Source organism: Cannabis sativa, chromosome 3, assembly GCF_029168945.1.
Source record: "Cannabis sativa cultivar Pink pepper isolate KNU-18-1 chromosome 3, ASM2916894v1, whole genome shotgun sequence".
NCBI lineage: Eukaryota > Viridiplantae > Streptophyta > Magnoliopsida > Rosales > Cannabaceae > Cannabis > Cannabis sativa.
This window is the reverse complement of record NC_083603.1, coordinates 12,878,317-12,891,520: the sequence shown is the minus strand read 5'-3', so window position 1 is coordinate 12,891,520 and position 13,204 is coordinate 12,878,317. Positions and strand designations below refer to the sequence as shown.

Below are 13,204 nucleotides of genomic sequence, written 5' to 3'. Positions count from 1 at the left end.
TCCACATGTTTCTTGTCAAAGACACGAATAACATCTTTTTATATATTTTAAAAAAGAACAAATTTTGTTTTAAAATTGAATAATATTACTTTGTTTATAATATACATATCAAAATGTTACATTTTAGATTATATCACTGACTAAGTACAAAAATATATATAAAAGATTAAAGAAGTTGAGCAACAACATGCCAAGCATAGTTTGGTTCTCTAGTTAACTATAGACAAATAAATAAAACATAAAAACATCAACAAATAAAGAAATGTTCGAATTACCATTAAATATTAATAATTATTCTATGAAAGTATGGCTTAGAAGACATTTTTAGAGATACAACATGGCTCTCTAATAATTATTCCATTAAGTAATTGTATTTAGTGCCTCACTATCAACAACATTATTTTAAGAATCTGGTGGATATAAGTATGGCTTTGGAGGCATTTCTAGAGATTCAACATGACTTTCTAACATCTCTATGACTTTACCTATCGAAGGGCGATCACAAGGCTTCATTTGTATACACCATAATGCTACCATAATCATCTTTTTTATTTTTTTCTCATCTAATTCCTCATTTGTGATGTCGTTTAATTCAATGCTCTTTACTTCTTCGACATGGTCATACACCCATAAAGGAAAGTAAATTTTGCTAGAATGATCTGTTTGTGTGTTCAAATTTCTCCTTCGATTAGCCATTTCCATCAACAACATTCCAAAACTATACACATCAGCTTTGTGGGAGATTGCTCCAATATTTTTGTAAAATAGTTCTGGAGCTATGTATCCAATAGTTCCTCTGAGTGTAGTTAAGACTACATTATTATTTAATGGACACAATCTTGCTAGGCCAAAGTCTGAAATCTTGGGAGTAAAATTTTCATCCAAAAGAATATTGTGAGGCTTAATATCAAAATGTAAAATTTGCATATCACATCCTTGGTGAAGATACTCGATACCACGTGCAATTCCAAGTGAGATATCAAATATTTTCTCATCACTTAATGAATCATTTCTTTCTTTGCCTTCTGTAAAAATATAGTTATTTAAAGATCCATTAGGCATGAACTCATATACAAGGGCACGCGCTGAACCTTCCACACAAAAACCCACTAGTCGTACCACATTAACATGATGAATTCTCCCAATAGTAGCAACTTCATTAATAAAGTCTTGCCCACTAGTTTTTGATTTACCCAATATCTTGATAGCTACATAATGACCACTGCGAAGTTTACCTTTATATACAGAACCAAATCCTCCTTCACCTAACTTCATCTTGAAGTATATTGTCATTTTCTTAATATCTGAGTATGAATATCTTATAGGCTTGAGATTGTTTTGTCGTTGGAGATATTCCTCGATGCCATTATATATTGACAAGTGTCGTCTTTTCCATTTATAAATGATAAGAGTGATGATAAATAAGAGTCCAAATATTGTTCTTGGTCCTAGAATTTGAACTGCAAAATTACCAAAAGAATAATATAATAAAAAGGTAATGATAATAATACATTATAAACATATACAAAATTTAAAGCATTATTTTGTGTGTGTGTGTGTGTGTGTGATGAGGATTAGTATATTTTTTTTCTCCCCAATTACTTTTTTTTAGTTTAACATGTTAATACAAAAACTAATAAAATTATCCATTCTACAAATTTTAAATAAATATTTTCTATGATTTAACCAAATAAATTCAAAAAAATAAATAAATTTTAAGGTATGATATTAAATAACATAGTGTATATACAAGATTGAAAATAAAATAAAAAAATATAATTATCATTTGAAAACAGTGTATAAAGCAAATATTTTCTTTTAGGAAATCAAGGATTTAATTTCCCTATCTTTTGCTAGGGCACCATCAGGGAGTTTCTCATTTCTCTCGGTTCGAGCCAAACGACCCATGCTGGACTTGGGTGGCTCTAGCCAAGAGCGCTGTAAATCTGTTACACTATGAAATAGTGCAAGGGCTTATTAGTAATTTGTAAAATGTGTGAAAGACTATAAATATATAAATGTGTAATGAGAAAATAGAATTTCAGTTCAATTGGGAGATTGATACTGTCTCGAAAAGTGTATTTTAGGAGATTTGTTCTTTCTCAAAGAGGACTATTATCTATCATTGGTGCTTTCATTGAGAAACATTACAGTGAGAGATTCACTGTAAGAACTCTCAGCCATATAAGATGAAGGCAATGAAACTGCATTTTAGAGAGCTTCTCAATGCTCAATTGGAGAAACAAGATGCCAAGTTTAAGAGCTATCTTACATCAATAGAGACACCTTTGGTTCCCACCTCTCCAGCACCACCTACATCTCTCAAGGTTGACAACCACATTGATGGTCCACTTGAATCGGAGAGAGAGGAGAATTCATTGGTGATGCTTATTGGAGATGTATACAGTGTCGATGATCTTTTCTGCAACACCATGGATGGCAGTGAGGCTCCTCTCTGTATCAATCTAGGTAAGTCACAATCAATTCTGAATTAATCTACGAAAAAAAGGCAACTCGAAGAACACCTAAGGCGAAGAAGATTGGCGTAACTTCATCGGATGTTATGGATTCTTAATCTACATCAACACTGGTAGCTTGAAAAACTCTAACGCCAGAGAAGACAGAGATGGCACTAAATACCACTGCAATAGAGGTACACCGTCGGTTGGTGGAGGAAATTGGGCGTGGTCCAAATTAGAGCACAGAAGGGAGATGGGAATCGTGGTCGCACTGGATAGTAGAAGTTCATCAGAGGACTGTGGTCACTACCGGGCAGACGAAAGCACGGTCGCGCCAGATTGTAGAAACACATCGAAGCAATTGAGTTGAAGAAAATCTTAGCCTCTATTCATCGATTTGTAGAAAACATATATATACACTCAATTATGTTTACTATTTTGCTGCAAGATGAATATACATACAATACATATATTTTGTGGGTTCACACATTGAGAAGGATGAATTGCTACAGGGAGATCATGATGGCAACAGTTTCATGGTTGAAAAAAATGTTGAAGAAGCTAGCTGCGTGAATTGTGAAGAAGAAGAAGAGTGATTGCCCTAGGTACTTTGGGATTGACTTCACTGAAAAGTGTATTAGGCCATAATAATAAATGGGCTACATTTGAGCTTGATTGTTATTATTTTGTGTGTTTTTGCATTTTATTTTTATTTTTATCACCTTGAGGACAAGGTGATTTTGAAGAATGGGAAAGTGTTACACTATGAAATAGTGCAGAGGTTTATTAGTAATTTGTAAAAGTGTAAAGGACTATAAATATGTAATTGTGTAGTTATTGTTAGGAATAGAATGAGAAAATAGAACTTCAGTTTAATTGGGACATTGACACTGTCTTGAAGAGTGCATTTTAGGAGATTTGACCTCACAATGAAGGCACCAATGATAGATAATAGTCCGTTTTGAGATATGACAAATTCTCCTAAAATACCCTCTTCGAGACAGTGTCAATCTCCCAATTGAATCGAAGTATTATTTTCTCATTCTATTTCCAACAATTGCTACATAATTATATATTTATAGTCATTCACACTTCTTACAAATTACTAATAAACCCTGCACTATTTCATAGATTTTATCCACTCTACAAATCTTAAGTAAATTTTTTATATGATTTAACCAAATAAATTTGAAAAAAAAAAATAAATAAATTTTAAGATAGGATATTGAATAACAGTGTACATACAAGATTGTAAATAAAATAAGGGCTTAATTTCGAAAATTAAGGGCTTAATTTCCTTATCTTATGCAACGACACCATTGGGGGAGTTTCTCATTTCTCTCGGTTGGAGCTAGATGACCCATGCTAGGCTTGGGTGGCTCTGGTCAAGAGGGTTGTAAATCTTTGCTAGTGAAGGTCAGAACTTTTCTCCATCTTTTGTGGCTCAAAGTTTTAATTCTTTTAGCCTTCCCCAATGTTGTTTTGTGAACCAAGGATTGGTAAGGGTCGAGCGGTGGTAGTAGAGAATTACATATCGATGTTGGTGCTCTGGTTTTGGATCCTTCAAGTTGGGAAATCGATCTTCAGATACTGAGGAGTTAGGGTTAGGAAGAGGGTATTTTCATTTAGTGTTTTATTATTATTTTTTTTAATTTTTATGGTTCGAACATCTCCAATAGTGGCATTCTTTAAGATTGTCAAAAACTTTCCCATCACTTAAAAATATATTATTTTATTTTATCTCTCTTACACATCATTTTTTGGCACTTTTTGTTCTAAAATAATCCAATGGTAAGCATCTCTAAAAATTATTAAAAAATAATATTATATTACTATTTAATATATATTAGATAAATAAATAATCCAATGTTACTTTAGTAAATCTATTTAGCATTTAATGGATTAGTAGTAACCGAAATGGATGGAAATTAACTTAAGGTATTTAATCCATGGAAAAAAATAATATGATATTTTAAATGTATAAAATCAAAAACTTATTAAAGTATTTATGCCGAAAATAATCTATTATTATATATACTAACATCAAGAGTATAGTACTTGTTATATTATTTAAATAATATAATATATAGATTAAATGTGTATAATAAACTAATAATATGTAATATATGACAATATGATTTATTTATTATTATTTTTTAATATATGAAAGAGTTACTTGTCACTATGAGTAACTTCCATATTTATCACTAATATTAAGTATGTAAAAGGTATTACACATCTTAATTTAAAATTCTTAATGTTATAAGAGTTATGGTGTGTCCATGAGTTACATTTGAGTCCATAACATCCATAGGGGGTTATGAGTTTGAATTTCAAATGGTTATATCATAAACACTATATAAAGAGGTTTCGGGTGCTCATATTGAGATGAACCAAGTTTTCTATCAAAAAGGCACATTGCTAGAAAACTCTAAGGCTTGATAATTTCTAAAGTTATTTCTATGAGAGTTCTCTTAGTGCTTAGAGATAGGGAAAAATAAGCTTTTGAAGAAAGGTATAACACCTTGTTCAAGTCTAGTAATCCCCACTAATCTACACTCAAGATTGTGAGTGAGTGTGTTACATATATATATATTCTTCTCTTGCTATATATATGTATTGTAATCTTCTTCTTCTATCTTTCCTTTATAATAATTAATATATTATGTGTATTGTAACATATATTTAATCAATCTCTTATTTTAGTCCTTGTATTATTTACAATACTGTTGTAATATCTTGATTTTTTTCTATTGTAATAAAATTTCTAAATCAAAAGCTTATTCTTTTTCAATAGAAGAGGAGATAAATCAAGATTTTGAGAATACAAAGATAATATATATTAGTTAGATTAAATATATATGTAGAAATAATTAGTTTTATGTATTTATATAAGACATACATATATAATATATATTATGTGTATATAATATATTGAAGTTTTTATATATGTTATATATGTATGAGATAAGTAATCTATATAGTTGTGTAATAATTAATATATTATATGTATGTTACACATGAGATGTTGTTAGTAACATTCATAATATATTAATTAACATAAAATTATTATTTGTGAGTTATAATTTTATGTCAGGGAGTTATATATTAATTTTTATATTCATATATGAGCTATATAATATGATAATGATATTGATAGTAATATAATAATATTGTTTATTACTATTGATGTGGAGATTATTATCATCTATATGGTGAATAAAGAGAATTTAGAATTCTTTTTCTAATGGTGATTTTAAGAAAAGAAATTGTGACTTGTAAGAAGTTAAATTCTTTGCGAATTACAAGTGATAATTATTTCATTTTATGAAATAAAAAAAGTGAACTATGAGAGTTACTCTTATGATATTTGTTTTGTCATAGCAAAAATAAATGGATCAAAAGTAGATCCCAAATTGTGAAATAAGCCATATAATTGGAAGAACAATTTTAGACTCAATAAAAGTAAATCAAGGTGGATTTAAAAAAAAAAATGTGAAAAGATTACAAGATTGGAGAAGCAATTTTGAATCTTAAATAATCAAAGTAGTGAACAAAATTGATGAGGATTTTGTAAACTTTTGTGTAATATTTGGGTTGATCTCATTGAGGAGATAACTTTAAAATAATGGGTAAAATAATCATATTATTTGGTAAATGCTGATGTGAGTTTGATATTTTAGTTCTGTTGAGAAGACTAAGAATGTCAAATGATAGTTTTCTAATAATGATCTCTAAGAGGCATTTTAGAAAAATAATTAAATTAAGTTGTTTAAATAATGTGGAGATTATTTAGATAATTGAATTGGTGAAAAGTAATTCTTATAAAAATTTCAATTTGTGCTAGAAATGTGGGGGTGATCCACAAATTTAATCAAAATGTGTTGAGATATTGTTGATTAATTTATTTTATTTTGAATTTAAATTCTAAGTCAAGTTTGGCTATGTGCATATGTGAAAATATTGACATATTTGGTGTCAAATTTTTTGTAAAAATAATACAATATATAGATTAAATACGTGTAATAACTAATAAACTAATTAATAATATGTAATATATGACAATATATATTATTTGTCATCATTTTGTAACATATGGGAGAGTTACTTGTTACTACGAGTAATCTCCACATTTATCGTCAATATTAAGTGTGTAAAGGGTGTTACACATCTGAATTGGAAATTCTTAATGCTATAGGAATTATGGTGTGTGTGCATGAGTTACATTTGAGTCCATAACATCCATGGGGGTTATGAGTTTGACTTTCAAATGGTGATATCCTAAACACTATATAAATAGGTCTAAGGTGCTCATATTGTTAGGCTAATTTTAGTCTAAGTTTTGGGTCTTATTTTCGGTTAGTTTTCACTCTTTGTTTCTAGTTTTAGGACTGTATTACGCTTGATTCTTTTGTTTCAGGTCCTCGGGTGTTTAAAGAAAGTTTGTACAAGAATTGAGGAAAAGTGGTGAAAGAATCGAGAAGAAAAACTAAAAATTGTGTCGCTGCCTGTTCCAGTCGCGACGAGAAACATGCTAGTCGCGACGGGAACTGGCAGAGAAATTTTCAAGAAATCGAAGTTCAACCCCGTCGCGACGGGGGCATTGCCAGTCGCGACGGGGACCCAGTGACGGGATTTTTGGGCAGTTTCGTAATTTCACGAATTTTAAAGATGAGAATTGGTTTAAATAGAGGGAGTTCGTGAAAATTAGGGTTCATTCAGAATTGGAACCCTAGAAACAAAGGAGGAGGCTACAAGAGCGGCTTGTGGCGACCCGGATCAATTGCTTCAACTAGTTCTTTCTCTTCTCTTTAATTTTTCTATGCTATTTTCTGTTTCAATGTTACTTATGGATTTGATTATGGATGTTTTGAACTAAACTCCTATTTAGGGAGAATGATGAATGTTGTTTAAGTTTTTCCTAGTTAATGAATAATTGTCATTCCTCCATCTTGATTGTGAACACTATTCATATTTGTGTTTAATTTCCATGTGCAAGATTGATCACCCTTTACATGTTTTATGATCTCAATTCGAAATCTGAAAAGTGAGAATTGAGAATGCTAAAATTGGATAGTCTAGGTTTTGATGTGAAACGAAAGTATTTACATAGCCTTTGTGACATTTAGATTATTGCTTAATGCTGATTTCATGTTAGTTTAATTAAGAGATTAATTAGAGAGCATGAGATTTAGAACCTAGAAGATGTGAAAAGAGCTAGGTTAATTTATAATCTGTCATTCACTTCAAGAGAAGGATAGCAATTAGACATTAACATTGGTAACTTAACAACAGGATTCGTCTCCCTATTCTCTCATCTTGATTAATATTCACTTGTTTCTTTAAGTTTTTTGAATTTCTTTCTTCCTTTTTCAATCATAAATACTTTTGATTTGCCAAATAGAATTATAAGTATAGTTTAGTAGTAATTAATCCAATTCCCTGTGGTTCGACCTCACTTGCGTGAGTATACTACTTGATTGCGTGCACTTGCGTAGTAATTAATAATTTTCGCAACACATATTGAGATGAACTAAGTTTTTTTAATCAAAAACGCACTTTGTTAGAAAACCACGAGGCTTCATAATTTCTAAAACTATTTTCATGAGAGTTCTTTTAGTGCTTAAAGATAGGAGGAAATAAGCTTTTGAACAAAAGTGTAATACCTTGTTCAAGTCATGCTGATTCCCACTAATCTATATATATATTTATTCTTCTCTTGCTATATATGTATTATATAATCTTTTTCTTCTAGCTTTTCTTTATAATAATTAATATACAATGTGTATTGTAATATACATTTAATTAATCTCTTATTTTATAATAGAGTGGTAATAAGCTTTTGAACAAAAGTGTAATACCTTGTTCAAGTGATGCTGATTCCCACTAATCTATATATATATTTATTCTTCTTTTGCTATATATGTATTATATAATCTTTTTCTTCTAGCTTTTCTTTATAATAATTAATATATAATGTGTATTGTAATATACATTTAATTAATCTCTTATTTTATAATAGAGTGGTAATAAAATCCTAACAGTACTTTATCCATATTGTCATAGATTTGTATGTTAAAATAATTTATAAACTATAAACTTGAAATAATTAAAAAGATCTTACCAATGTTTTTCCACTGGACACAAACAAATTCTGCAAAATATTAATAAGAAATAACAAATTTATAAAAAAAGTCGATCTAAATGTAAAATATTTAGAAAGAAAGATATAAATAAGAAATTTATTTGTAAGTAGTTAGCTAAAACACTCACCAACAGTAACATGAGCCGATGGCATCATTAGACGTCTGTCGAATATATGGCGCCAGAGCCCTGAAGCATCCAGTATAACAATATATCTTACTAACTATTTGTAATTTTATTATTATAAATATTGAAAAATTCTGTACTCTATTGTTGTCCTTATATCTTTGAATTTAGTACTTTAAAATATAATAATTTATTTTTTTATATAATTATGTAAATTATAGTTATAGTAGATATCGGTTGTTATGACAATAATTTACAGAATGTTCAAATATTAATTACATACATATATATATTTGGCAATTGACTATTTTAAACTCTTATTATAGAATCATAGATTATTCAGAATTCAGAACCAGGTAAGATGGTTATTATTCTAATACATAATATGTATACAGTAATACAAAAAGAATTAAATTATACAATTTTCCAAATACCAAACATAAATATAGCTATCCTATAAAAACAAAACTATTACTCTGTAATTACCTACTATGTACGAAATATTATGTAGTTAACTCTAAATGTATAATCATTGTACCAAATGTTCAAAATAATGTATCAACTATTACATATGTTTAATCATATTGGTATAGTTGTGTAAATCCAACAGAAGATCATCCTGTCAGTTATACATCGTTTATATATTTATATACATTTGATATAGTTACTACACAAAATTCTTATACAATCATAGAAATACCAATTTAACCAATTGGGCTCCCAAGTGGTTAAATTTGCAGTTAGGGTGTGTGTGGGGATCCTGGAATTGAATTTCAGGTTATGTAACCTAAGGTTAAGGTATAAAAGGCTCTTTTTTCAACTAAAAACAATGCTACTAATTTGGGAAAATCAAAAAGAAACAAATATAAGCATAGAACTACTTACTGCACACTGTTGTAATCGCCAATTTTATTGCCTTGCAATAACCATAAACACAAAAAGCCTCGTTGTATATTTTATCAATGTAGCAAAGTTTTTCTTTGTCATTCTTTTGCAAAACTCGGATCCAAGAAGCCTCGAAACCATTGCTGAGCTCATCGTGTATATCTTGGTATGATATAGTCATCATCGTATAATTCCTATCTTTCTTCAATGATACGAGGGCAGTTTGGTAAATTTGGCAAGACTCGACCAAATCAGAGTACTTAAAGCCACTAGCATAAACAACGTACAAGAACCTTGCTTTGGGATTTTCAGACAAATTAGAGGTGTTTATGTAAGGAGCTGTGTCTATGTATAAAGAATTGTACACTTTGTTTTCACAGCTCAAGAATAACACACGCTCTGCAGTTGGATATGTTACAAAATATGTGGACCAAAACCTCTTACCCTTTCGAAAAGTAATTTGTAATTCAAATGGAGAAGGGAGATTAGATGAATAGGAAGTTGGGATGGAAGAGAAATTACCCTTTTTGATATTTGGATCCGAAAGTCTAATTGTGTAGTTGTTGTAATTGATTGCCTCAACATGGTAATTATAGCTTCTTCCATGATGATCATTATGTTTCAAAACCGTAGTTTGGTTGTTGTTGCAAGAAAGAACAAAAGCATTATTTGACTTTGATACACAGCTGGGTGGATCGGTATCTAGCCGGAAAGGAGAGGTTATATTATGGATATTTCCACAAGATGAAAAACAAGGACTACTTTCTGTGGTCTCATGGAATATAGTTGTTATCATTATCATGAGCAGAATGAGATTTGAGGATTCCATTATACACAAAAACATAGGTTAGTGTTATTGAAACACATGTATATATAACATTATTAATACTACCTCTAGACTATAGTCAAGTCAATGTCTACTTTATTTCTTTATTTATTATTATTATTTTTTATATCAATCACACCTAATTACCAAAATCTTATTGGGGGTTATAGTTTAGTAGTTAGTATGTGTAAGAGCATCTCCACATAAGTGATCTAAATGTAAAATATAGTTCCTTTTATTAAAAGTCTAATTTAATAGTGTGCTAAACTATGATTTGAAAATTTTATATAATCAATAGTAATCTAAATTTACATAAGGGAAATTTTATTTATACCCCAAAAATTTAGAAATACACCCCATTTTAATAATTTTTATTTTATATAAATTTATATCTACTAAGTTTTTTCAACTTTTTTTTTTTTTCAATTCATATTCTTAAAAAAATATACCTATCAAACAAAAATAAATTAAATTATTTTTTAAATATTATGACAAAAAAAATTAAAATAAAAAATTATATAAAATTTTCTTAGAAAAAAATAATAAAAAAAACACATATAGATGAGTTAGAAAAATTATGAAAATGAAATCAAAATAAGTATGAAATTAACATAAAATAATGTGAGAAAAAATTTCAAAAAAATATTAAGAGAAATTTTTAAAAATTATTTAAGTTTATATATTTTTTTTTAATTATGGGTGTATTTATCATTTTATGGGGTGCAAATAGAACTCCCCTACAATAAATACTATGTTTTTACCATTATGTCATTTTTAATATTTTATTATTAAACTTTAACTAACATACTATTTTATATTAAATGATTTGTATTATTATTATTATTATTATTATTATTATTAAATTTTATATTGAATTTTGTATTATTATTATTTTAAATTTTTTAATAAATTATTAAATGAGCATTAAATAATATATTAAATCTTGTATCACGATTTATAATTATATATTTAAGCATTTTAATAAATGTTAATATAAAAATATTACAAAACTATCTTTTTTATAAAATATTGCTTAATTTTTATATCCCCCAATAGAAATGGTCTAATAAATACCATACATTACCCACATATAAATAATGTGAGACAAACACACAAATTTTATTTTTTTTTTAATTAAATTACACCAAATATAATATTTATTTCATAACTAAAATTTTATTACGAGATTTTGATTTATTAGTTATTAAGGGTAATATATATATACACCCACACATTACTCACATGGGAACAGTGTTGATATTATTAACTAATAAGGAGGTATTTGGAATGGGTTAATGCTAACAAGGGAATGGTAATGTGAAATATTACCTTGTTTGTTTTGAGTCTTTAGCCTTAAAATGTTATTCCCTTAGTATTATAACTACCTTTAGGAGGGTAATGTTGATACTTTAAAAAAGGGTATGATTGAATCATTAACTTCTATTATATTAATTTGAATAGAATTTTTGAATTAATAAATAAATTTAAATACCAATAATATTATCATTTATATTAAATAAAATATTACGGTATATATTTAGTTTGTGAGATCAGTTTTTTTTAACTGAGTTATTTTTATATTATTAGCAATAATATATGTATGTTCATTATACATAAATTTTATGCGGATGGTGTACACATAAATGACATAGCAAACAAAACTAAATAATATAGTGATAAAATATATAAAAATATTCATTTTAATTAATAAAAAATACAATAAAATTTAATAGGAGATTTTTCATTTTTACACTTCAAAACAGTTTTTTTTTTTTTTTTTTTTTTTTTTGCATACGAAATTCTACATAAAAACTTCTATTGCAACTAACGCTACAACCTAAATTGCAACAAAAAATCGTATAAAACTCATATTGCAACTAGCGCTGCAACCACTTTAGAAACTCAAACCGTAAATTTTTTTTAAAAAAAAAAGTTAAAAAAACATTATATGAGGTAATTCCCCAATTTAATATTTACTAATTAATAAATAAATTTCTTTATTACATAATTATTTTATTTTTATATATAATCAACATTAAATAAATATATCAAAAAATATTTTAATTTAAATTTTTTAAAATAATATATAAGATTACTGTACTCAACCAAACAGTTTAATTTAATTAACAGGAATATGATTACATATTAGCCTACACAACCAAACACAGTTTACACATTTCCCTATAATCATATTCTCCTTCGTAATATTTCTTATAATCAAATTATTTTGAACGTACCAAACGCCCCCTAATAATATTATTAAGTGTAATATTCATACACCACACATTAATCACACTGCTCATTGTAGATATTATTATTATTATTATTATTATTATTATTATTATTATTATTATTATTTGTGGTTATAATAATAGCATGACGTGCGCCTACTTCTACCCCCATTCGTCTTTGATACTATCGTCTAAGTCAAAGTCAACTCATTTTTTGTTTTTTATGGGTGGAATTTTGTGATCTTAAAGAGCAGATTACAAATATCATTTCTGTTATAAAATAATATATAGTAGATGAGAGGAAAGAAGAAGAAGATGAAGAGAGAAAGAGAAAGTGAATGAGAATTTCTGAGTTGTTTATTCCAATGGGGTGAACCCCTATTTATACAAATACAAGAGTGAGATATTAAGAAACTAAGAAAAAGGGAAACTAAGAAAAAGAGGAATATTGATTACAATTAATGGTAATAAATAAAAGATTTGGACATCCACATAATTATTAATATTTATAACACTCCCCCTTGGATGTCCAT

At 27.9% G+C, this 13,204-nt stretch overlaps 1 protein-coding gene across 1 annotated transcript; it reads right to left on the bottom strand.

Annotated features, from left to right (window-relative positions):
- Positions 1 to 257: 257 nt before the first annotated feature.
- On the bottom strand, positions 258 to 10,585 carry LOC115709031 (rust resistance kinase Lr10). Its single transcript, XM_030637065.2, has 4 exons — positions 9,615 to 10,585; positions 8,733 to 8,792; positions 8,584 to 8,613; positions 258 to 1,460 (listed from the first exon to the last, which is right to left on the bottom strand). Exons 1-4 carry the CDS (start codon positions 10,456 to 10,458, stop codon positions 403 to 405), a joined length of 1,992 nt encoding a protein of 663 aa, XP_030492925.2. The 5' UTR covers positions 10,459 to 10,585; the 3' UTR covers positions 258 to 402.
- Between the last annotated feature and the right edge of the window lie 2,619 nt (positions 10,586 to 13,204).